At 38.9% G+C, this 24,847-nt stretch overlaps 3 protein-coding genes and 1 long non-coding RNA gene across 4 annotated transcripts in view; all 4 read right to left on the minus strand.

The window, feature by feature from the left end:
* The window catches only part of LOC146319925 (rapamycin-insensitive companion of mTOR-like), a 30,584-nt gene extending 22,922 nt beyond the window's left edge, over window positions 1–7,662 (minus strand). The window contains exons 1-3 of the mRNA XM_084728029.1: window positions 7,559–7,662; window positions 7,386–7,433; window positions 4,375–4,472 (exon numbers count right to left, since the gene is read on the minus strand). Of these exons, the coding sequence (XP_084584155.1) occupies window positions 4,375–4,472; window positions 7,386–7,433; window positions 7,559–7,607 (195 nt within the window). The 5' untranslated portion in view covers window positions 7,608–7,662. The remainder of the gene's footprint in view (window positions 1–4,374; window positions 4,473–7,385; window positions 7,434–7,558) is intronic.
* A 1,476-nt stretch (window positions 7,663–9,138) lies between these two features.
* Window positions 9,139–11,084, minus strand: LOC146319926 (uncharacterized). The gene is made up of 4 exons (XR_014771491.1): window positions 11,006–11,084; window positions 10,884–10,903; window positions 9,917–10,781; window positions 9,139–9,825 (listed from the first exon to the last, which is right to left on the minus strand). It is a non-coding gene; the product is annotated as an uncharacterized LOC146319926 (long non-coding RNA).
* Window positions 11,085–12,015: 931 nt separating this feature from the next.
* Window positions 12,016–17,320, minus strand: LOC146319927 (uncharacterized). Its single transcript, XM_084728961.1, has 7 exons — window positions 17,263–17,320; window positions 14,890–15,655; window positions 14,626–14,716; window positions 14,050–14,120; window positions 13,484–13,506; window positions 13,309–13,352; window positions 12,016–12,323 (listed from the first exon to the last, which is right to left on the minus strand). Exons 2-7 carry the CDS (start codon window positions 15,626–15,628, stop codon window positions 12,164–12,166), a joined length of 1,128 nt encoding a protein of 375 aa, XP_084585087.1. The 5' UTR covers window positions 15,629–15,655; window positions 17,263–17,320; the 3' UTR covers window positions 12,016–12,163.
* A 1,311-nt stretch (window positions 17,321–18,631) lies between these two features.
* On the minus strand, window positions 18,632–24,164 carry c10h5orf34 (chromosome 10 C5orf34 homolog). The gene is made up of 11 exons (XM_084729441.1): window positions 23,837–24,164; window positions 23,248–23,337; window positions 22,797–23,153; window positions 21,553–21,815; window positions 21,359–21,454; window positions 20,476–20,596; window positions 20,233–20,324; window positions 20,072–20,141; window positions 19,893–19,990; window positions 19,753–19,799; window positions 18,632–19,048 (listed from the first exon to the last, which is right to left on the minus strand). Exons 1-11 carry the CDS (start codon window positions 24,152–24,154, stop codon window positions 18,864–18,866), a joined length of 1,737 nt encoding a protein of 578 aa, XP_084585567.1. The 5' UTR covers window positions 24,155–24,164; the 3' UTR covers window positions 18,632–18,863.
* Between the last annotated feature and the right edge of the window lie 683 nt (window positions 24,165–24,847).

The following is a 24,847-nucleotide window of genomic DNA, read 5'->3' on the forward strand; positions in this document are numbered from 1 at the left end:
TGGTGGTAGTTGGAGGTTATAATTATAAAATGTTGGGGCAACACATTCACAGGTCCAGCAGTGGGTGTTGGCTTGTTTCACGTCCACCATTTGTTGAATATACTCCATGTGTTGGATATATGAAAATAGAGGGTGATAACAGGAAGTAATGGGTTGGCTACTTCTGTTGTATTCTTCTTCATCTAGTTGCTCCTGTTTTCTGCACCCTGCTAGGCCTGCCAGTGAAACCTGTTTTTAGCATGAATTGCCACTTTTAGCAGTTCCCTCACCACAGGTCCTCCATCATTAACAGAGGCCCACACACAGCTGGTGTACATAAGATTCAAATTGCATGCACACAGAAGCAGTTCATTATAAAAACAATAAGTCTTCGGTGTCAGTCAGTGTCAACAAGCTGCCCAATGTTAACAACAGCACAGTCTGAAACCTAGTATATGCACAAAGCAATGAGCTCGTTGGGGAAAGGATGCTGTGCCATTTTGGGGCTGCCACCTTTCTTACAGGCTCCCCTGAGGCACCTTCACACTATCAACAAGTCAGTGCTACTCCATCACAGTAGTTCAGTCTAACTCTGCCAAGCACCAGCAGGAGATCTGGTTAGTTATGTCTTGGTCACAATACATGACTTTCAAAGTCGCCAGATCACTGTATTGTTCACACTAGACAACCTTCTGTCTTGTTATCTGGAATCTTGTTTGCTTGCACACTACAAGACTGATCAGTGACAAGTGGTCACACCTAACTAGGGCTGAAGGTCAAAGAGTGGAATGATCAGTCGGACACCCCCCAGTCGACTGCAACCATTTAAGTCATGCGGTCATTTTTTGTTTTGTTTTTTCAGTCCGTGTGTATTACAATAATAGGATAAAAGAGATAGAAGCTCACAAAAATGCACTGGGAACTTAAATAAAGTGAATCATGTTTTGTATTATCTGGTGCACTTAAAAAAAAATCTTTGAGATAACATATGATGGTGGTTAACTGAAGAGAGAAGGTGAAACCAGCCAAGAAGCATGCCAGGCTGTAAACTTCACAAACCAAGTCTCTAAACCACCAACGACCACAAAGCTAACTGTGATGGAAGCAGAGAAGTGTGATAGAAATGGAGCACAGGTAATGCGCTGTCAGCCCTCAGCACATCGCAGAGCGTGAAAAGGCAGGTGACGTGCTGCAGTGGCTGACAGTGCTGCTGCACCCTGGCAGGAGAGATGCTCTGAGTGGGCTGGGACTGCATACCTTAACTAAAAGCATGAGAACGGACACTTTGAATGCCATTAAATTACATTACATTGTTAATACTGAAGCTTCAGTGTGCAGCACGTTACTGTTGTACCTGCTGGAGGTGAAGCTAGTTTGATCTACTTTATAAATACTACTTTTTGCTCAGTTTGTTCTATATTTGGGCTTTTCTGGTTGCTGCTCCGGTGCTTTTCTGTCTCTCCTTCTCATCTCCTCTCCTCCCACCCCAGCATGTGTCACTGGTCATAGATTGGTGCACGGCTCCCGACTCCAACCAGACTGGACATTAAACCTGTTTGATATCTTTCTGGGTTCTGTAAAACAGTGCTCAATCGCTGTGTTTGAACATTTCAATGATCTAAGAGCTCGCCAATGAGTTGTGAGCACTGAGCGAACATTGATTTTGCCTGGCGAGTGGAAAATTAGCACCAAACTGTAGTTTGAACGCAGCATTAATTAAACTGGTAGTTTTTCTGTGAATTGTTCCTTAAACCTAGAGATAAACCTCCTCCCTCCTTCATCGTATACCACAGACCAAGAGGAGAGATGGAGCAGGATGGGATGGGTGAACATGATGAGTAGGGGGTTTTAAACCAGCTGTGATGTCAGAGCCCAAGCAGGCAGGAGGAGGGGAGAGGAGACGGGAAGAGGGGCATGTGACACTCTCTGGTGGGGATTAGGTCACCCTCACTGTCCTGGAACCCTTATAAGGAATCAGAGGCACGGTGCTCTATACACACACGGACCCACACACGCGCGTCATGACTATTACCCTCCTGTCAGTTGTAAACAAGAGAGTTGGGTGCACAGATTACAGACACAACTCAGGCCCACACTACTGCAGTGCCAGCTGCACAAGACCAACACTCACTGGCTGCATGGCCACCAATGATCAGTCAAAATATGTCCATGACAGACCCAGTTTACAGGTCGCTCTGCAGACATCAGCAAATGTTTAAGCAGGAATCAGTGGCCAAGGATGGTGAACACAGGAATACTCATAGAGATTATGCAAGCATAGGTTTGCATGATTATGGCCAAAATGATAAACCTGATTATCCTGATCAATATTACGATTATAGATTAATTTTAGGAATAAATTGTTTATTGCACCTTCACATTTAAACAAACAGAGCAGTGCTCTGAACTTCCATGTTGTGCTACATTCCTATTGATGTACAAATTTGGGCATCAAAATATGACTGGTCCTTATTCAAAGTGCATCTCCTAGAAACAAAACATAAATAAAATAGTTTTTACCCAAATTAAAAGAGAAATCTGCAATATATTTAGTGTAATAAATCATGAAATGACCATGATATGTCACCAGAGATCAAGGAAACATGTTAAGTTGAAATACTTCCTTCTCTAACATCAATGTTGCAGCTGCAGTGTCCATTTTTGAAATTTCTGTTCATCCTCACTTATTACTGTCTTTATTAATTTACAATGTTGAGCACGTCCTGTGCTCTGCGGAGCTCCTGCAGCCTGCAGAGCTTCCCTGAGTCTGGGGAGGAGGAAGAGAGGGGAAACAACTTGCTTCAACCTTAGATTGTACATTAAATAGGATTTGAAATTATTTAATATACAGTCTATGGATCCAAGTCACTATTTGGACTGCTGTACATATCTTTGCACACACAACTGCTGCTAATTGCTCCTTTAAATTAACAGAGAACTGCTTTCATTTTCACGTTGTGCCACATACATACAATGATGTGCTGTATAGCATCACTGTTATGCATGTCTGAGTTGCAGCCAGACAAGGACGGGGATTCAGTGTAGTAAGATTAATGACTCTATTCTCCTTTTCCTTCATGCATTCATTGTATTGCAGTGTGTGGAGTTTTTCAGGTGTTTGAACAAGTTAGTTGAGTTGCTTTGCTGCGGACACACAAATCTCATGCACTCTTTGCATTTTGATTTGTTCTCTCGCTCAACATCACTTGCCATAAATCTGAAATAGCCTACTTCCAAACAATGGATGATAATATGTTTAGAGGGACTAGCTTCACTTTGTGCTCCAGACATTTGACTTTCGTTTTGCCTGTCTGCTCTCTGTTGTATATTTCTCTTCTCCTCTGGACTGCAGCTGCAACATTCAGCAAATTTTGCACCGGCTGCTGCTGAGGGGTGGCTGGCTGTTAATTTAGGAGACGCTTGATTTCAAGTTTTCTATAAGCGGAGCACGCATTTTAAACATCAATATCACTGTTAATAATGTTCATTTCATTGTGGGAAATCAAAACCTTGGTCAGGATTATTATTTTCTCTTAATTGTGCTGACACAAGCCACACAAGACATGTAAGAAAGATAAGAAAAAACTAAAATCTTTAATCTTCCAGCTGCACTTGTTTTTAAAATGTGTTTAAAGAGACTTCTCTGTCTGCACCAAAACTCCAAAACAGTTTTTTTCTGAAACCCTACTAAATCTGTAATTCTTCCTCTTTTTTTCATTTGCAAACAATAAATCTGTGCATCACAGTTGTCAGCTGCTGAGAAGTGGGACAGACAGGCACAGCCCAGTTATCTAGCAGTGTTTTCACTCTCTGTTCTGATGCCACCTACAGTCCAGGATCACCTGTTTTATCGTTCAATGTAGTTGCTTTCATTTACATAAGATATTTTGATTTGCATCGTACTGTATGTACTGGGTAATCTTTATAGTTACAGTTTATCATGCATGCATGAAAAACTCAGACATAAACGGAGAAATGGAATAAAGTTGGGATGTTACAAATGAGAGTGTCTGAGGTTCATAAGAGCAATAACCAGACATTAGAAATCTCAGGTTTCAAAGTCGGAGTGCTGCTCCTGATGCACATTAGGTCAGAGTGCTTTCGCATCCCTAGAGCTCCTGTTACATTCACTGTCAGTGTCACAATGACAGGCACGACTAGGCCTGCTGGCAGCAACACCCTAGAGAGGAGGATCAAGGAGAGGTCGGTGGTGACACCACAGAGGAGGGGGAGCACAGCCAGTCAATCTTTACATATATCTGAACAGTGAGTCAACCCCCTTGAAAAGCTTAGATAACAATAGCTTTGACACTTTCACTAATTCAGTGTTGTCAACACTGCCTGAAATAACAGATAAAACACTGGGTTAAAAGCATCATAATTTGACAGTGTTACCTTTATGAAGTTGTTCAGGTGGCCCAATTTTCGCATGTTACTGACTCCGTGCGGTTTGGCCACATTTTGAAGGATTTCACGGAAGTTTTCTGATGGTTCTGCAGAAAAAGAAAAGGAAATACAATGTAACTAAGGCAAGCATTAAACCATATTGCCATAATATTGGCCGATGAACCGTAATTGATATGTTGCAGGAAGGAAGTTGGTTTAGTTGGTCAAACTAATTTAGTATGTACAGTCAAAACAAGGTCTAGACAGTAAAAACAAGACGGAAGCTGGGAAGTGTTTTTTGTTTTCAGTTCCTTTCAATGTGTTTACTGTGATGTTCTTCACAAAAGACAGATGGTTTTTACAACAGAGTATTCTCTTGGCAAGAATTAGTACCTTAACAGTAGTTTATAGTAGTAGATTCTAAATATCAACAAAAAGATAAATGCTGCAGGTATAAATTCACCAGCTTAATGCATTGCATTCAGTATTTCTTCCTCAGTAACAAAGTTTACTGGAAGATGAGCAACATTTAGTTTCAATCTGTCAAAATAATCACTTAAATACAGGAAAAGAAAGTTAAGATTTTCAAAATTTTGCTTTGCAGTCACTGGATCCATTCTAAATAAATGAGTAGAAAATGCCCTTTTATCATTAAGAGACAAATACAAGACCAAAGTGTGAGTTACCCTGTGTAGCCAATCTGACAATAAGATGTACCTACCTCAACCAATTAGAGGTCCAGTTCACAGGCAGTGTTGGGAATCTAGCTATACATGCAATAATAGTCTTTTGCAAATGGATTCAGGTCAGTTTGAGTATGTGTCCAATCATGCAAGAATGTCAATGTGATAAAAACAACTGAAAGGGAGTTTCATAAAGAATTTTGGCTTTAACGATCTTGAACCTGTGGGCACACAGTTGGATCAGTCTGCAGTTTTAGGACTGTTCACAGCTCTTGTGACAGACCACCATAATGTTATGAAGCGCACACAGCCTACCTTAGAATGAAATACTGAAATACTCTACACCTATTAAACAGGGGACAGTTCAACTCAAAATCAAAAATACATAGATAGTTTTGGTTTGAGTTGCAGAGTTCTGGAGATATCAAGTGTAGAAATGTCTGCCCTAAAAAAAAACTGATGGCCCTCAGCTGGTGTTGCTCATAGTGAGAATTCTTTTTTTTTTTTTTTTTTTGGAAAACTCAAAGGTAGAAATCGTGACCTGGTTACCCCAAAAACGGATACTGAGCAACGAAATAACTGAGTTGGATATCAAAGTGAAAAAAACTACAATCTGATATAATCCATTAGTCATATAAAAGATTTATTAAACTGTGAGCAACATGTGTTGAAGTGAAATGTTTTTGAATAGTTGTATTACCGTATCGGACTTGTATCTGTATCAGCAGACATTCACGGTTGTGATATCTGTATTGGTATCGGTATGAAAAAGTGGTATCAAGCCATCCATTTGGCACCCATATCATTGTGCAGAAGGGAATGTGCATCCACTCAGACGAGAGGCACATGCTTGTGACAGGACAGCAAGTAAATATTCATGTCCTGGCGATGCAGTTTTGTAGAGAGAAAACAGGTCTGACATCTGTCAGTAGCAGAGCTGCAATAATTAGTCAATTAACTGTTTAGTTGTCAACCATTAAATTAATCGCCAGCTATTTTAAAATCATTTTGACTCATTTTTTTCAAGTAAAAATATCCAATTCTCTAAATTTCAGCTTAGCAAATGTGAAGATCTTCAGGTTTCTTTAGACCTCTATGATGCTAAACCGAATATCTTTGGGTTTTCGACAAAACAAGACATTTTAGAAAGACATTATGGACTCTGGGAAAGACTGATCAACATTTTTCACCATCTTCTGACATTTTATAGACAAACAAAGAACTAACTGAATAATTGAGAACATAATCAACAGATTAGTCACTAATGAAAATAATCATTAGTTGCAGCACTAATCATGAGTAACAGGTCATGATTTCTGGATTGCTGTTGATTTCGTTTTTCTTTCAAATGTATTTTTTGGTGCTTTGAGTGCCACAAACTGAAAGCCATCTAGCTCAATCATACTCAAGAGAATGAAGACATCTCTAAGGCTGATATCTCCAAAATTCGCAACTCACACCAAAACAAACTAGACAGATGCTGTAAATAGCAATACAGATATAAGAAAATGCGCATATTTGATTTTGGGGTGAACTGTCCTTTTAATCTGTGAGCTGTTTTATAATGGATTTGCAAAATATAATTATAATATGTGTAGGACACTGGTCGACCTCAGTATTTCATTCCCCATTCCAGGTGTGTGCAGCTTCATAACACAGGAGTTTTGTACAATCTTAAACCCGCTTATGTAGGGGGCTTGAATCACGCCAACAGGGAGAACATACTGGCCTTTTGTGCTGACACTTTCTAGTGCAAAATATCTCATGGTTTACACTGTTAGAATAAAACCAGCCGGTGCCTGGGTCCCAAAGACAGAGAACGGCTGCTCCATGTAAACAAACTGGTATGCTGTGTTGATAAATCTGAGCAGACTGTGCAACTGTGTATCAATGTGCCACTGGAAAATCCACCCTGCGCACCCTGAGCTGCTGTCTAAATGCTACTCAGCTAACAGCCTTGAAACCCAATTTCTCATCCAGCCAGCGATGACCAATGCATGACTACAGTACTTATGGCTGGTTGGCTAAATAACAGGCTATCTTGCCCACTCACACCAATCACAACAACAGAGCGTCGTCATGGCTGGTTAGCCGTGGCAGCTAGCTAACAGCTAACTCAGCTAGTTAGTTAACGTTAGCTTGCTGCCGCCTGTTATTATGATATCGCTAGCAATGTTGTTAGACGAAACAGAAAGGGAAAACTGACAACAGCAATGACAGGACAAGTGCAAAGACTAACTAGGTTTTCACTTCACAGGACTGGTGTTTGCAGAAAAGCTCCTCATCCATTTTGAACAATAATCGCTTTCAGGGTGATGTGATGAAGCCTCTGCTTACCTCTGCTCAGATCCAGCGGTACGTTCTCCTCCCCGCTGTCATTCCGACCTGTCAGAAACACACACAGCCGCCATGTTGACGGGTCACTCCGGGGTCATAACGTGCCTCAGAAACTCTAGTTTTGTAATATCTCTCTATAACACATCTCACTGAGTCGAGTTTTTCACGCTTACCTCGCATCCGAAGACTCCGGATAGGACGGCCGCGGAAGCTGGCCGCCATGTTTCCAGGAACATACACAACACCGGAAACTTCGCGGCTTCTCGCGAGGACACAGACAACGGGGGCTGTTGTCGCGGGTCGTGTCTAGAAGGGAACCCCAGACCCGTGCAAGATCTCGCGAGAGTGTTAATTTCAACCCAAACCATGATCTTTCCTTAACCCCAGCCGAGGGTTTTCTGCCTCCTCATCCGTCCAGATTTAACCACAGCGTTTTCACATTATAAATCATAATTCGTTTCTACAATAAAGCGCAATGTAAAAATAACGCGTACAAATCTCGCGAGAGTTTTGAAAATCAAGGGTTCCGTTTTTGACACGGCCCTTGTCGCGACATAGCCGCAGCAGACCTCCCACAGACCTGAGATCAGCTGGATCCTCCTTAATCTCCCTCTAATCTTATCATGGATAAAAACATACATCTGACCTGGCGACAGTATTATGGTCTGTTAGGAGGGAGATGTTTGACTGCATGGAATTTATTATGTTTTTTTATACAAATGTAATTTTCATAACAGCACACTGGATTTTAATACATTTCTGAAAGAGTTGTCTATTTAGGTTCACTGAAGTTTATTAGATCCAGGAAAGCCCCCTTTTTACACAAATATTTCTCAGTTTTATCATTTAATCAGACCCCAGACAGACAATGACATAGATCTATTTTACATTTTATTTGATATATTTTAGCTTTTGATTTTCTTACTTTGTGTGATTTTTGTGCTTGTAATTTTTAAATTTATCATGATTGTATTTGGTTACCTTAAAGTGTACTTTTTTGGTCGTTACTAAGCATTGAATTTGTATCCTACATTTAAAAAAACATAAAAAAAAATTTTGTCTCAAAAATACCATTGTCATTTAAAATAGAATTTAATAGACCTAGAGGTCAAAATAGGTTGCTAAATTAGCGTCATCACACCCAAACATGAATTTATGGCTCTTTATTGTTGATCAAAAAAGTCACAATAATTCTAACAGTAAATCTATACATCAATAAACAATAAACATGCTTAAAGTTAATCTGATTACACATTACAAGATAAACAGGATTTGTCCATTTTAGAAAAGCATGTCACCATCAGTTTGGTGGCAGTTACAACATGTTGCAACATTACATTGACCAGTATCATGTATTACTTTAATCATAAATCATATAATGTGATTTAATTAACAGTGTACAAACACTGAATACTGATGCACAAGACTGAAATGTTCCAGGTTTCTGATCCGCACTCTTCACATTTTCACGTTTTCATAGATAGAATCTGTGGGGAAAAAAAGGAAAACATTTAAATTAGTTCAAATTTTTTTCCCATTGAATCCTAATAAATATCTGGTCTGCAGTGGTGGGAGACATACTCAGAGCCTTTGCTTGAGTGAAAATAGAAATACCACAATACAGTGGCAGACTCAGGCTGTCTGAGGTGCAGGGGCAAGAAGTAAAAACGGCACCAGCGTGGTGAAAAGCATGATACATTTAAGGTGAAACAGTTCAAATTCCTGGGTTAGATTAAAATTGTTTCATTGCACAACAGCTTACTCAACTCTGTAATAAAAACACACAGGGAACTATTTAACCATTTAAAGGCACATGTAATTTTCTAGCATGTATGGCTGCCAGTATGGCTCTGCGTTGCATTTTCTCCCCTGGAAGATTAGTTTACCACAATTAATCCACTGAAAAGGCGCTAGAGGGCACTTTATCATATTTTGTCCACTGAAGGGAGCACTTTGTCACATTTATCTACCACAGGGGCATCCAAAAGGGCACTTTTGTGTTGTTGTTGTTTTGTTAATATGTGGCCTTCTGGTGCCCCATGAGTCTACCAGCCTAAATCTGGAGTAATTAGTGACAAATAAAATGTAGTGGAATAAAAGTATGATATGTATGTGTGTTCCACTGCTGCTGGCCTGTTAAGATTATATTTCGAGTTACCAGAACGTACCTTCATTGATGTCATCACAGTAAATATCATACCTGTGTAAAATAATAATAATAAGATAAGATATCATACAGATCATACTGTGTGGCAGCCTGATGTCTATCTGTGATAAGCTAAAGGTAAAAAAAACTGTTACTAAGAATTTCACTGTCTAGCTGTCTTTAAGACACAAACTGCGAGTGTAAATATTCTGAAATATAATGAAAATCATTGACATTATTACCCATCAAAAGGCGGTGGATGATTCTGGGAACTGACATTATCATAAGCATCACCTGTGAGAACAGAAACAATTACATTTAGTATTTAGTGTCTCCACAGTGGTTTGTATGTACAGTAAGCGCCAAAAATATAAGAAAAAATTACTTTCATCTGTTGCTGGTTGTGTCAGAGGAGAAACTCTGATGGGAAAAGAGAAACAGCATCATGATGATGTAATACAGTGACCTGAAGGCTGTATATTTTAAAGTTTTAAATAAAGTTAATAGACAGGAGAAACACTTTCAAAAAAGGGGGTTGTCTTTACTGAAACATTAACTGTTTTATGACTTAACAAAAAGTGAACATTATAGATTCAAAAGGTATTTGTGGAGGTATTATGTTGGATTAAATTACAGATTTTCAAGGTTGTAAAACCAACATGGCAGCAGTTTATGATGGTTGCAATAATTGTATTAACCACTAGGAGTCACCCATACATAATCTACATTTTGTCAGAAATTTGAGAAAAAAAAAAAAAAATAAATTCTAAGTGACTTGTATTGTAGTAAAGAGCTGTAAACACTAAAGTATTCATTTAATTTAGTTTCTGTCTGTATATTAATTTCACCAATGGTGGAGGAAGTATTCAGAACCTCTACTTAAGTAAAAGCACTAATACTAAATCATATAATAGAAATAATATTGAAAAAAAAAATGAAGTCATTGAAATAATCTCCACATTTGAGAAGCTGGAACCAAACCAAAAAAGCTAATTAATTTTCTGTCAAATCGTATCAGCTGTACTTGTACATAATCATATGTTTTGAGTGTAAAAATCTCTTTGTAGTAGTAAGTGAAGGTTTTTGGTTAAACAATGACCTCTTCTGTCTTCTATATCATTATCATCTACTTTAAATTTACCCACTGCGAGTGGAGTGACCTAATCTGACCCATCCATTCAAACAAATACAAAAAGAGTACAACCTTGTGTCTGGATTATCCACATCGTCATAAACATGATTCTCCCAAACTGTTTTTAAAAAAAGGTAGAAAAAATGTGAAGAGAGATTATTATTATTTTAATACTGTCATATTTAAACAAACTAAATTAAGAAAAAGCAAAATAACTTACAATTTTGTACAGCAAGCCCACTAAAAATGATAGAAACCACTAAATCAACAAGAGATCATAAAAATACATAACAAAAAAAACAGATTTGTGTTTCAAGATGTTTATGCAGAGGCATTTTGTACCTGCAAACCTCCTCTGGTGCCCCAATGTCGTCATAGATATCTGTCTCTGCAGACCCCGGCTCTTCCTCTTCCTCTTCCTCCTCCTCCTCTTCCTCCTCCTCCTCCTCCTCCTCCTCAGGTCCTGCATCCACAGACTCAGTGTTCACATCTGAAAGAACATTTAACGATATACTGTTAGTAATAAGGGTTCCAAAAGGGTTCCTCCTGAAGGGCTGAGGTTCTTCTTCAGTTCTTTTTCAGTCTCACCTCGATTCAGAGACCAGTCCGGTTTTCCTTTTCCCTTCATGATTACTTGAATAGGTCTTTTAATCTAATAGAGGATGAGAAGATGTCAGTAATGAGTCAGTCATGGGACAGTTCACCCCAAAATCAGAAATACATGTTTGGTGTTATTTATTCAGATAATTTGGGTATGAATTGCTACGTTTTCAGCTGATGTCTGCCTTCTTTATAAAAAGTGCAGACATTCTGTATTCAAGTATAAGTACAGATACTTGTGTGAAAAAAAGACTCGAGTTCCTTTACTCAAGTAAATGTTTATAGCAAATATTTCTGTACAACTGAATTTATATAATTTTCTTCTTGTTTCACGTCATGTTATGTCTTCTTACTTCCTTTTCATCTTGTTACATCTTTCATGTTGTTTTGTTCTTGCCACATCTTTTCACATAATTTTTGTCTTGTTACGTCTGTTGTTTTCATCTTGTAACATGTTTTACATTTTGCCTTGTTACATATTTTATGTAAATTTTGTTACACCTTCTTATATTGTTATCGTCTTCTTACGTCCTGTTACATTTTACGTAATTTTCATCTTATTGCGTCTCTTTTTTTTGGGTGCTTTGGGCACAAAACAATCTAGATGGATAAAAAGTACTACAGGTATGAGGAAAAGTATGTATTTTTTTTATTTTGGGGTGAACTGTCCCTTTAAGGTGTTTGAGGTTTGTTCTGCACAATGCATGAATTCAGGTATTGTATCCGAATGTGTTTTGTGTTTTTACCTTCTTTTTTTCTTTTTGTTCTCTCTTCTTCTCTTTGGCTTTGGCTCTCTGTTGTTTCCATAGTTTTTTCTCCTCTTTCTTAGCTTTTATGTCTTTCTTTTTCATTTCCTTTGAGCTGATGGTTCCGTTCGGCTCCTGATTATCACAGTTATCATCATATCAAACTGATATTAAACTGATATTTTTTTTGGCAGCAGGTATAAACTTTAAAAGTACTCACTGCCTGTTTCTCCTCTGCAACTTTGCCATAGTTTGTGACCTCTTTTCCACTGTTACTCTCTTGATGTTTTTTTAATTTCTCTGCTTGTTCCAGCCTTTAGAAAGATAAATATATATATAAATATAACAGTTAGTTCCAACGAAAGTAATTTGATTGGACAATAGACATTCCATGAGTGTTGATACAAAGTATAACAGCACTCAGACTTGTAACTACATGTATCACCCCACTTTACAGGTGTTCTAATAACCATTACATCAACATTATTGACTAAATGAACAAGATCGTTCCCTGAACAGTTTTCATGATCTGCAAATGGAGACATTAGTAGTTTAGCTACTCAAATTAACCTAAATCATACACCTGATATTATAAAATGCTGTGGTTGATTTGTTTACTTTCAGACAACAAACAAATTGCACCAAACTGCACTGTGGTATAAAAGCAATGTCACACTCAAGGTTGTGCTCTTGTACTGAATAACCAGCACGCTCTTAGAAACAAGGTTCCAAAAGGGTTTTTCTAGAGGGGCAGAGGTTCTATCCAGCCCTGTTTACTTCTGAAGAACCCCTCTTTGAACAAAGGGTTCTTTGTAAGACTAAGGGTTCCATTAAGAAAGCTTTTCATCCAAAGAACTCTTTTGGTCAAGCGGGAGTTCGTCAAGGGTTGCTGAAATCCTTGAAGAACTCTTTTGTCAAGGGTTTGTCAAGGGTTCATTGTATCATAACACAAAAAGGTTCTCACTGGAACACCCTGGGACATGAAAGTGTTCTTGTTCCAGGTTCAACCATGGCACCACAGTAAAGTTCACTGTAGAACTTATCATAAGGGGTTCTTAATGTTGGGTTCTAGGCAGGACTTTTTGAAAGGTTCCAACTGCCTTTAGAAAAGGTTCTGCTAAGAACCAAAAAGGGTTCTTCTTTGGGGACATGTCAAAGAGCCCTTAATGGTTCTAGTTAGCACTTTTATTTCTAAGAGCTCTGATATTTAGTACAACAGCACTCCCTCTCAGTTGATATTGCTTTAAGATATTGGATGTATACAGAACAATACTCATCTTATTCCTGCCTGAATCTTACCATCTGTCATCAAGTTCTTCGTACATGTCTTCAACCAAATCTGTCTGTTGAGGCAATAAAAGATCAAACCAATGAAGACTAAAAACCAGCATAAATATTATTTCCTCATGGCACTGATCACCTTGAGATTGTACAGAAATCTGCATTTGCTATTCTATTAATCCTAATAGATTACCTCTCTTGCCATTGAAGGATGTTCTGTGAAGACAATGAAAGAAGCAATATAGCAATCTGGTCTGTCAATATGATTTTATTTGCTTGTGTGATTGATTAAAGGAACAGTTCACCCCCAGTTTCGGTGTGAGATGCAGAGTTTTGGAGATCAGCTGTAGAGATGTCTGCCTTCTCTTGAGTATTACTCAGCTTGTGTTGCTCAAAGGAACAAAAAACACATTGGAAACTTAATGGCAATGTCTATTTCAAGAAATTACGACCCGGTTACTCAAGATAACTTCCACACAGCGATACGGCTGGGAAGTGCAGGTCTGTAGTTACTACATGAAAGTGCTCACAACAAGGTCTGTGGATGATCTTGAGTAACGAGGTCATGATTCCTGGAAAAAGGCACAAGCTGAGTGCCATCTAGTTCCATTATCTCCAACAACTCACACCAAAACAATCTAGATGGAGAACTAGCACTACAGGTAAAAGGAAAAATATGTATTTTTGATTTTGTGGTGAACTGTCCCTTTTAATTAATGGTGGATTTATTTAGTAGAATTATATAAAATGAGGCTTAACCTTTGGGAAGCGGTGGAGGGTTCATGATGCCGACATCATCGTAGGTCACATCCTCATCCATTTGTTGACTACTTGATTATAGCCAGAAAGAGCTTTTGTCAATTCAAAACACTTAATGAGCAGAGTGGTACAGACACTGTCTTTGCAACTGTGCATAAGTAAAGTCTCATTTCTTGAAGGGCATTATTGAGATCAGTGAAGATCTGACGAACAGCTTCCTGTGTGAAGCAGTGGGCAAAGTGTTGAAACTGTGAAGCCTGAATCCACAGCAGATCAGTAGACCAGGCCCTCCAGAATTTCACAGGCTGTTTTGGGAATTGTCATGGTAGCTCTTCCAAAAATTATGGTATTTTTTGTGTTGTGATGTTTGTGAGGCATTTTTTTGCAATTAAATTGCAGGAGCAAGTGAAAATTGCAAAATTGCAATTTTTTATTTTGTATGCTCTGTTCTGAGTGTTCGTAGTAACCTTACCAAAAAGGCTCAGGATGTTCAAAGTAATAAAATATATAATTTTTTGTAAATATACACTTACTAACACTTATACATATTTCAAAAAGTTGGGACAGGACACTTACAAAGCAGCTGCATGGCTGGATGATGGGCACAGACGTAGAGGTGGAGGCGTCGGTGGAGGAGTAACATAACGTAATGTCGTCATCCCTGGTCCTGTCACACAAAAATAACGTCTTAAATTTAATTTAATTAAAAAAAATATATAATTTATCGATTACATTCAACATTCAGATAATGCCTATAGTTTAACATTACAATGTTTAAAGAAACAATAGTCATAGAATTATGATTTTCTGAAGTTAAACAGAATTTAAACTGTTTCTCACTGTCTTTCAGAAATTTTATGTTCCTGATAAACTGATGGATATCAACTCTTGGAGGCCTGTTGGGTTTCGGTGGAGGGTTTCCAAGATCAAACACATCAGGAAGGTTTGTCTTCTTAGGAACAGACGGGTTGGTGTTCTCCCTTTGGACTTCATTCTGGGTTCCACATATTTTGATGTGGTTTGGTTTCTTTGGGAGTTTGGGGGCTTTAGTCCTTTCCGTCCCATCACTGGTATGAGTCAAACATTGCTCTTTATTTTGCTGTGCCAGAGACAGTTTGGTGATCTCGTGCACTTTGGGAATGTTGGATTCCTGCAGGGTTTCTGGTTTCAGAGTCATGGCAGCCTCATGTCTTCTAGAATTAATCCATGCCATATTGGTTGAAGCAGAAGAAACACTGCTTTTCCTGGAAACATCGGTATTTGGCTTCGCTCCAAATTTCATCACATTTTTCAGATGAGAAGGTGCAGAGGGTCCAGAGACATCGGTGTGTGTCTGTCTTTTAGCAGATTTAAATAAATGTGATGGTGGTGTCACATTTTGTGCACCATTAGCTGTGGTTCTTCCCTCAAAGACGGGCTGAGGAAGATGAGAGCGTCTGGTTACGTTGGCAGAAAATGACATATTCCCCTCAAAGGCAGCTATTCTCGCTTGAACGGATACAGCACACACCTTTGGTTGGGGTACTGGTTCATAAGAAGCATCCAGCACAGAGCTGCAACTTGTGTTGCACTGGGCCATGAATCCCCAAGTTTACCACTTTCTTTCCTATATGAAGAAGAAAATGAAGAAATTCCTTTAGTTTAGCTGAGAAAATCTTTGTGCTCGCCTTCACTTTTTAAAATTTTGCCTCATATTTGTGCACGAAAAAAAAAAAAGATTATTGTGTAAAAAGCATAAAAAGTAAATAACATTTCATGCACATTTTAATTAATTTAAGTCAAACTTTATTTCAGACTCGCAAGAGTAAAAAGACATGCAAGATAAAACCAGAGTATTATTCAATTTAAGTCAGGGGTCTTGAATGTTTTTCAGGCTACCTTCAGGAGACCTTCTTGATTTTAAAGGGTGTAAGAAAACCTTTTAAAATAATAATAGGCTTGGGATAATAATACAGCTAATTGGCCAGTGTGATTCAACAACACATAGCTTTGCCGTTATGAATAGGTGCTGCAAAGGGATTTAGTAGGTTAGATAGCTCACTCGATTGCATGATGATTCATAGCCTTTTGTCAATGTTTGGGAATTATTTTATAAATTGGCTTATTGCTAACTGTGTCTTGGATTCACGATAATGATTCAAACTTTCAAAAAATGATCAAACAATAATTTGGCAGCTCCCTTGAGGACTAAATCAGATTATCTCGCCAGTGGTTTCTGAGCCTGGATGAATACCAAGAGCAGCTCTTCCTGGTTAAGGCCTCCATGATGTGAGTGCCTCACAAACAGCTGACCGGCACTATGCCAGAAATAAATAATGAACATTTTACATCAACAGAACACATACTGAACTCGTGAAGCAACATATTGACCTGAGTGTATAGTTTACAACACAGTCTATAAAAATCTGTCACCATTCAGATCAGCAGTCAGAAAATGGCTGAGGCATTTTGTTCCCTTGAATGTCATGAGAGGAATATCACAGAGTGAAACACGGGCAAAGCTAATCTCCTGTCCTCTCTGCTTCTGACAGTCATGACGTTACTATATTTGTCACTACATCTAATGTTATCATCATTAAACCTGGAATAACTGCTGCTGCCCAGCTCTATATAGACTAATAATGTAAGGCACCCTCATTTTTCATAATTAATTCTGTCAAAGGTATTGGGTGCATCAATAAAACAAAACAGTGGGTCACACTTCACTTTACAGTGCACCAGTGAGCCGTACTTCATGTCAAACTAGATGAAAACGAGAAATAATGTTCATTAGACAGTGTTAGACCCTTTATTGTTATTATTATTATATATAATTAGGGACACATGACAACAGAACTGTTCTGTAAACTTTAGTGAAATTACATATCTGTTACTTTCCCTTTTAAAAATAATGTGTGAATCAGAGATACCAAGTAGTTTACAGTAATGTGTCCATTGTTACCCTCTAATAAAGTCTAATAATGGTCTAATAAAGGGTCTACTGCTGTCAAATTAAGAACACACTGTTTAAAGTTTTGTATAATACAAAAAACAGCCTGTTACATCCTATTATTCTACTGTAAAATAAAGTGTGAGCATGATGGTGGAATTTTCGCTTCCATATTTAGCAGCTATTTCCTTTAGAGCATCAGTACATGTTTCTTTTTAAGACAAACTGATTATCAGTGGCTCATTTTAAAAGATGAGAGAGCTATGAAGGAAGTAACCACTCACCTGTCCAGTCCTGTGTGAGTCTGTGCAGCTAGAGACTGTGTGATACAGCTGTTCACCCAAGAAAAATGCTCCACCTATAAAGGAAGTACTGTCAGCTTAGTTGAATATTAAAACCCACAGACCCACCTGCTGATTAGCACGTAAACTAAATATATAATATAAATATAATGAATGATTCAATAATTTATCATGAAATAAACTTTGGCAGTCGCTGGGATTTTGTTAGAGCACATATCTTGAAAATATACAAACCTTTGACCATAATTCAGAGCAACCAATCATTAATAAAGACAGTGTAAAAGAAGATGCTGAGATCCAAATATAGAGAATAAAAGTCATATAATGTTAATGGTGAACTAGATAACTGAAAACCTGAGAAATTTCAGCATAAGCATGATACAATAGGCACAATTCTGTCCTTTAAACTTTAATTTATTGAAATTAAAAGAAAAAAGAAATTACAAACATTATTTGGAATATATAGTATATATGTTTATCAAAGTCAATACAGTCAATAAAGAACGTTATTTTTCTATGGAGTGGATTAAAACAATTCCATTTAAAGCTACTGAAATGAACTTTCATATTGTGTTGATTTTGGTAGACTCAGCGGACAGGAGTGGTGGTGTTTCCTCTGCACAAAATATGCCAAAAATAAAATTATCTAAATAAAAATCCCCACCCTTCTTCCTTTTAACTGTCTAACATGCAACTCCCTGTAACTTTGCCTGGGAAAATGTAAACTCAGGCTAATTTCACCTGATTTCATGGAGAAATTTCTCTCATGGTGGTGTTATTTGCTTATGTAGATCAAATAAAGACATCGATATTAAATTAAGACTGCTCCATAACTAGTTAAAAACTTCTTATAGCAGCATTAATAAAAAGATCTGGAGCACAAAACAAAAAAATTGAGCTCTTTTTGCCCTGATATTCAGTACAAATTGCACCTGGTTTGACTTAAGACCACAGCTTGTCTGAGTGACGACCTACATTAACACTCATGTACTTATGTTTATTACCCAGAAATAGTTAAATGTGTCACACCTTGTACATTAAAACTGCAATTTGTCCTGGGTGTTGGAGGAAATCATCACGGTATAAAAAAAAAAAAAAAAGTCATTTTGCACCATTGCAAGTTCTTATCTCTAACAGGAAGGGACTGTACGGTGACAAACACATAATTAGCAACTGGGAAAACACTTTCTGTATGAATGTTGTTGCCATCTGATAAGAAAATTTGTATTTTTAGCTGTCAGTGTTTTGATACAAGCCTCTACACTTAATTGTAAAAACAAATCATACAGTTAAAGCCATGCACCAGCACCGGCATGGAGATAAATCTTTATTTAGGTCTCTACACATAGCTTGTTGTGATGCTGTGTAAATCATTGGTCAGCTGCAGACTACACAGACTATAAGCACTGCAGCTCACTGGGATTTTGGGACTGAGGTTGTAAAAACAAATCAAGCAGTTAAAAGCTATGTGCCGGCATGGACATAAACAACAATCATTATTTCAGTCTCTACACAGAGCAGTAAAACTATATATTAGAAGTCCAGACAGTCATACATGTTGGGGTTCCTTCTTCAGGGCTCTTTCATGTCAGGGTGACTGCAGATACGAGAGCATCAATCTCCTGTATGGCTTTTGATGTTCTCTGAAGAGCTTCAGCGATGCAGCTCTCGTTCACCTCTTCATGAGTCACCTCTTCTTCTGCCGGGCTGCCTTCCAGTCCTGCGCATCGTTTCTCACTCCTGAGCAGGTGGTTGTTCTCCAGCAGAACTGGGCACAGGATGTTAAAGAGCACACGATTTCCTCACCATTATCTCTGTGCAGTGACAGTGCATGAAACTACACCTAGGTCCTTATGCATGCATGCTCTGTATGAGCTAAGACTTCTTCAGTGCACACAAATGGTTTATTCCTCTCAAACCTGTTAAATGCACATTAGTGAGCACTTCTCCTTTGCAGCTTTATCTTGTTTTATCTGTATTAGACACTGAACTATGGCTATTTCACACAGGGCCACAGATACCATTTTTTTTGCAGGAAGGCAAAGTCATGACCTGCACCTCTCCTCCTCATGTCTAAACCTAACCAACCAAACTAATTACAGCAACAAGTACTAGCCAATCAGACACAGAGTAGGGCAGGTCATGACTTTGCTCTCCTGGGGCCATAATGTTTTAGCCTTATTTTAAAGTTTTAATCTGTTTTTTTTTGGTTTTTTTTTTTACATTATTTTAATCCTTAGAGTTCATTTTATTCTATTGACTTTTATTTGTTGGTTTTAAACATTTTACTGACATCATTTTTAGTCTTGCAGAATTGTATTTATTTTATGTCTGTGTTGTTTCAGTTTTGCTTTGTGATGCATGTGTTTATGAAAGATGCTATATAACTTGAGTTGAACAGACTACCTGATATGATTCCATAAATTAATGCCCACAGCCTTTTAGTGTCGTAATCTCAATGTTAAAGGATACAGTTGAATCGTTTTATCTTCTCCAGCTCTGCAGATACAAGATCTGACCTAAATTGAATGGAAATAAACATTATATATAAGCTGTTAACACAGTATTCAGCGCACAGTAATAATATATCAGAGGAGTGATCGCACACTTACCGACTTTCTACTGTCTGTGTGACGTTCACATGCTGCTCAGCAGATACAGGATTGGACAGATTTCCTTCAATCGTTGCAGGTTTGGAAAAGTGTCTGCCCTGTAAAACAATTATAATTAATTTAAAAGCTCAAATACTGTAGATATCAACAGTTGTAGTATCATCAGCAGGGACTTTGACCTCTTGCAAGCAGCTGGGTGTGGCAGGAAGCTTCAGTGAGCGTTTGGCCTCGTTGTAGCAAGTGAGGATCCTGTAAAACAGAGATGTGATGGTCAGACAGGGACTGATGGCATAAAGTTGTCAAACTCATCAGACAGTGATGAAGCAGTGGTTTACTGTACCTGCCTGCACGACTCACAACAGAGCATATAGAGTACAGCTGCCCGGGTAAATCAGGTGGAAGGTTGTTCAGATGGTACGTCACCTCCTTCACCTGTGAGCAACATAATAATCAGCTGTTGTGCTTTTATGACGAGATGCAAATAATTTAATGTCTGTTTGGTTTTGTATTTTTGCTCCAATGGTATTTCAAATATAGTAGTTAAGACTGAATGACACTTATATGATATGAGACTGAAATTTACCTGCCCTGACTGGAGCTCAGGTCTGTGATGAGTAAAATAGGTGCTGAGGACACCGTTGGATCGGATGACTGATCCATCTCCCGGGGAAACTTCTACGACTGGGACAACTCCACTCAGTATCCTACATACAAGTAGAGACACAGTTACACCGCAGCTGTTTATATTACGTATTTCTACCTCTTTTTAAATAAGAATGGTTGACGGTTAACTTATGCGATTTTCAATCTGTATCCTATTTTTCTATGTCTTTGTGTCTATGTGACTAATGTGGACAACCGTTTTATAAATCGGTCCAGCAGTGAGTGAGACCACTGCAGCAAGCAGCCACGAAACAGGCTGCAATGTGATCGATCCTCATGGGCCCATCATATGTTATAGATTTCATGTTGTGTACTTATAATATTCCAAATGTTTCCAACAATAGAGGAGGGTTTTGTTAGCTTTTTAGCTAGCTAGTACACAATGCAACATCTTATTAAAAAGGAACCTCTTTTTTATACTTACTAGGTCTTAACCACCCTCAGATTTATTTTTCATTTATTTTATATAACTTTGGTTAAGCAAGCATCTCCATACTGCTTAAACTCTTTTCAATTTCAGTTTACATCAATATACCTAATTTTAAATCTGGATTTACTCAGTTTAAACCAAGTTTTACTAAACTATGATTAGGACGAATCTTAGACAAAATAAATCTCTGTTGATGCAACCCAGTCTTAGAATAACAATCTGAGTCAATTACCAATAAGGATGGTAGGAGGCAGGCTGTTTCCCTTTCTGGTGATTTATTAATTAAGTTATTTTTGAACATCAAATCTGAACAACTTTTGATGCATCTTGTTGTTTCAAGGTCCTTGTTAACCTTGAAAACCTGCACACCTACCTGTACGTGACTCCATGACACCACATCACTTTTACGAGCTCTGTTGGAAGATCTTCTGAATGTTCGTTTTTGGCCGGAGGGTCTTTAACCTTCCACCTTAAATACACAAGTAAAGACGTTTAAATCAGTCAGTCAACATTATTAAGTAGTGCTCCATGTGTCTGTTATTCACTCAAGTAAAATGATGATTCAACCTGTGCCAGTGAGGTGATGGACACGTGAGAGGCAGCGCCCGAGGAAGAGGAGACCTTCTTTCTAGAACAGACATGTCTGACATGTTTATACTCCTGTGTGCCTGTGTGAGATCACCGCCTCCCTCTGCTTCGACCTCTTCAGCTGTAGAGAGACGAGCCGCCCAGAGACGGCGATCCAGAGAGAGAGGGTAGCACCAGGCGGGGGGGACAGAGCTGCAGGAGTGATGCTGGACCACTGTGGTGGACTGGTACACCCCCTCTGACTGGGAAGAGAAGAGACGTCAAATATTTAACATGTTAACATGCTAACTGGAACCAAACAGAGTTCTTTAAGAACCCTGTTTTTATAAAGATTCCACTCAGAACATGAAAGGCCCTACAGAGAAGCATTTTATGGTGCAATGGTTCCATCCAGAAGCTTTCCACCTTCCCACTTGCTGCTACGAAGAACCCCTTTATATTTCAAGGATTTCATGTGGAACCTACTCCGGGTGCTCTGCCAAGAATCCTTTACATTCAAAAGCTTTCATGTAGAACCCACCCAGAGAACCCTTCTACATTTCAAGGATTTCATCTAGAATGTACCCTGGGTGACCTAAAAATCTGTTTTATAAGGGTTTCACCTATAACCGTGGTTCTGCAGAGAATCCTTTTATGGTGCAATGGTTCTAACCAGATCCCTTTCTTGGGGTTCCATCCAGAACCTGTCTACCTTCTATGGGTACTAACAAGAACACAGCCAAAAAACAAGAACCCTTTTGCATTCCAATGCTTTCATATAGAACCCACCCAGGGTGTTCTGCTGAGAACTTTTTTACATTCCAAGAATTTTACTAGATCCCACCCAGGGGTTTTTACCAAAAACTTTTCTATATCCTGTGGGTTTTAACTAGAACCCATGCAGGGAAACCCACCCAGAGTATTCTAATGAGAACCCTTTTAAATTTCATTCCAGTTCATATAGAACTCACCCAGTGAGACCTAAAACCCACGCCACATTATGACACCTATTACTCTCTTGTCTTCTGAAGGTTCTACGAAGAACCATATTGCTGTGATCATCCAGCATTATAACAATCTATGTTACAATTACAGTTACAGTAATTGCAGTAAATACAGTAAGTTTAAACTGAGAAATCATCTACGAGGAGTTACACTTTTCAACAATCCTCTAAGAACTCTTGGTTGCCCTCCAGGAAGAACCCTTTTGGAACCCTTATTTCAAATAGTGTAAGAGATATTACCTTCAACTGAGCACTGCTGGTAATTCGAGGAGAGCAAGACCTCGATCTAACAGACTCATTCCTCCTGCCTCCTCTGCTCTGATGAAGCTCTTCGGTCTCATTGTTGGTGGAGTGACAGACCTGACTGCCTGACCTGCTGTCAGAGTCTCTGTTGACGCCCTGCACGCTGCAGTGCTGCTTCTGAGTCCGACTGAGACTGCATGGGAACTCGGTGGAAAATTCTTCACCTGAGGGCGACAGGGTCAATGCAGCTCCCCCTTCCTCTGACCTGATGATGGTCTCACCTCCAGGTCCGAGCTCAGCATCACAGGAGGACCAGTCAGGCCACCACACATCTGGATCAATGCTGAAAAAAGGCTGCAGGAGGAAATGCAAAAGACAAATATGCTGATATCATTTTTAAAACATGATCAGAAGGACTGATAGTGGGCTGGGAGAAATCTCTACATACCCTCTTGTGGTCAGCAGGGATGACTTCCTCTGGCAGATACGGTCGACTTGCATATTTGTTCCTAAATGCCAACGCAGCCACCATCAACTCCTGTAAAATGACATCATAACTTTGAATATGAATGCATTTTGAAAGCAGAGGATAACCAATCAGTGTACATTTATCCCAGCAGCCTATAGCAAGTGGTGAAATACAACTAAGCACATTTACTCAGGTACAGTTTTGAAGTACATGTGCTTTACCTGGAAATTTCTATTTTATGCTACGAGGCAAATATTGTACAACCCCATTTCCAAAAAATCTAGGTAAAAACAGAATGCAATGATTTGCAAATCCTTTTTGACTTCCATTCAGTTGAATACAGTACAAAGACAAGATATTAAATATTCAAACGGGTTAGCTGAGAATCCAGAAAAAATCTCTGCATGTAAGGGGAAAGGACAAGAATATATATTTCTTTCTCTGTGGGAAAACAAACCCTTAACCATAGTATTTTTTTAGGTTTATTATTCATCTTAAAATACCCGGTAGGCAAACACTGACTGACAACAGCTTCAAACCATTTCTAAAGAAAAGTTCATGTGTCCACCTTGTACTTGCTGATGGTGAATCTGGTCCTCTGTCGGACTCTCGCCGGGGGCTGCAGAGGATGACCGGACGGCTCTGTGCGTTTTTCCAGCATGAATTCACATCCACACGGTGACAGCTGTAACCGGGCTCCGTTACCGTAACGAACATCCACCGACTCGTCCTCGTACATGATCATTAAACTGACACTGGCGCTGGTTTCCATCGTTAAATCTTGAGATGGGACCAACCATTCCTTTCCTGCGCTGTAGACGCGCTGAAACTCAAAACAAAGTGACGCGTCGACAACGTCATCACTTGGGGACGTTTGCGCGCTCATGGCGCGAGGGAGCGCGGGGTTGCCTGTTGGGGTTGCCTGTTATTCGGTAAATTCGTCTCCTCCACTTGCTTCCCTCCCACCGAGGATTCACGAACGCGAGGAAACGATGCGAGGAGAGAGGACACGAGGAAATCTGTGAGACGTCCTTTCCTCTGAAGCGTCACGTGAAGCGACGTCCGTTTGTGATGACGGCGGCAACCGATCACAGCTGGATCGGCTTGAACAGCTGTACAGACTTCTGATGGAGTTTGTGTGGCCACTTGTGCATTATATATCAATATAGCTCACAATTAAGACTCACATTTATTATCAGTGACAGAACAGCAGCCTCTTACCTCTTTAACACTTAAAGAACAACCTGCATTCTGCATTTGTGCTGTGCCTGTGAATGAATTTATGTTATTTATTCATTGCACCTGTGTTTACCGACAATCTGGTTATGAATTAATTATTGAATTACTTAGACTATGACTGAGTTTGTATTTTGAACATTAGAAATCATTAAAAGAAAAATGTGCCTGGTTTGTTGTGATTTTTTTTAATGATGAGCGGATCGGCTCTGAGTTCGTCGGCACCACCTGAACCATTTATTTTCTCAGATTTCAGAACATAGTATCTGGTGGTTTCTTTATTGTAAATTGCATTTAAGTCTGGGTGTTTTCCTCACTGATTTACTTTAATGATTAGAGAAGG

Source organism: Lutjanus erythropterus, chromosome 10, assembly GCF_056507025.1.
Source record: "Lutjanus erythropterus isolate fLutEry1 chromosome 10, fLutEry1.hap2, whole genome shotgun sequence".
In the NCBI taxonomy this organism is placed as follows: domain Eukaryota; kingdom Metazoa; phylum Chordata; class Actinopteri; order Lutjaniformes; family Lutjanidae; genus Lutjanus; species Lutjanus erythropterus.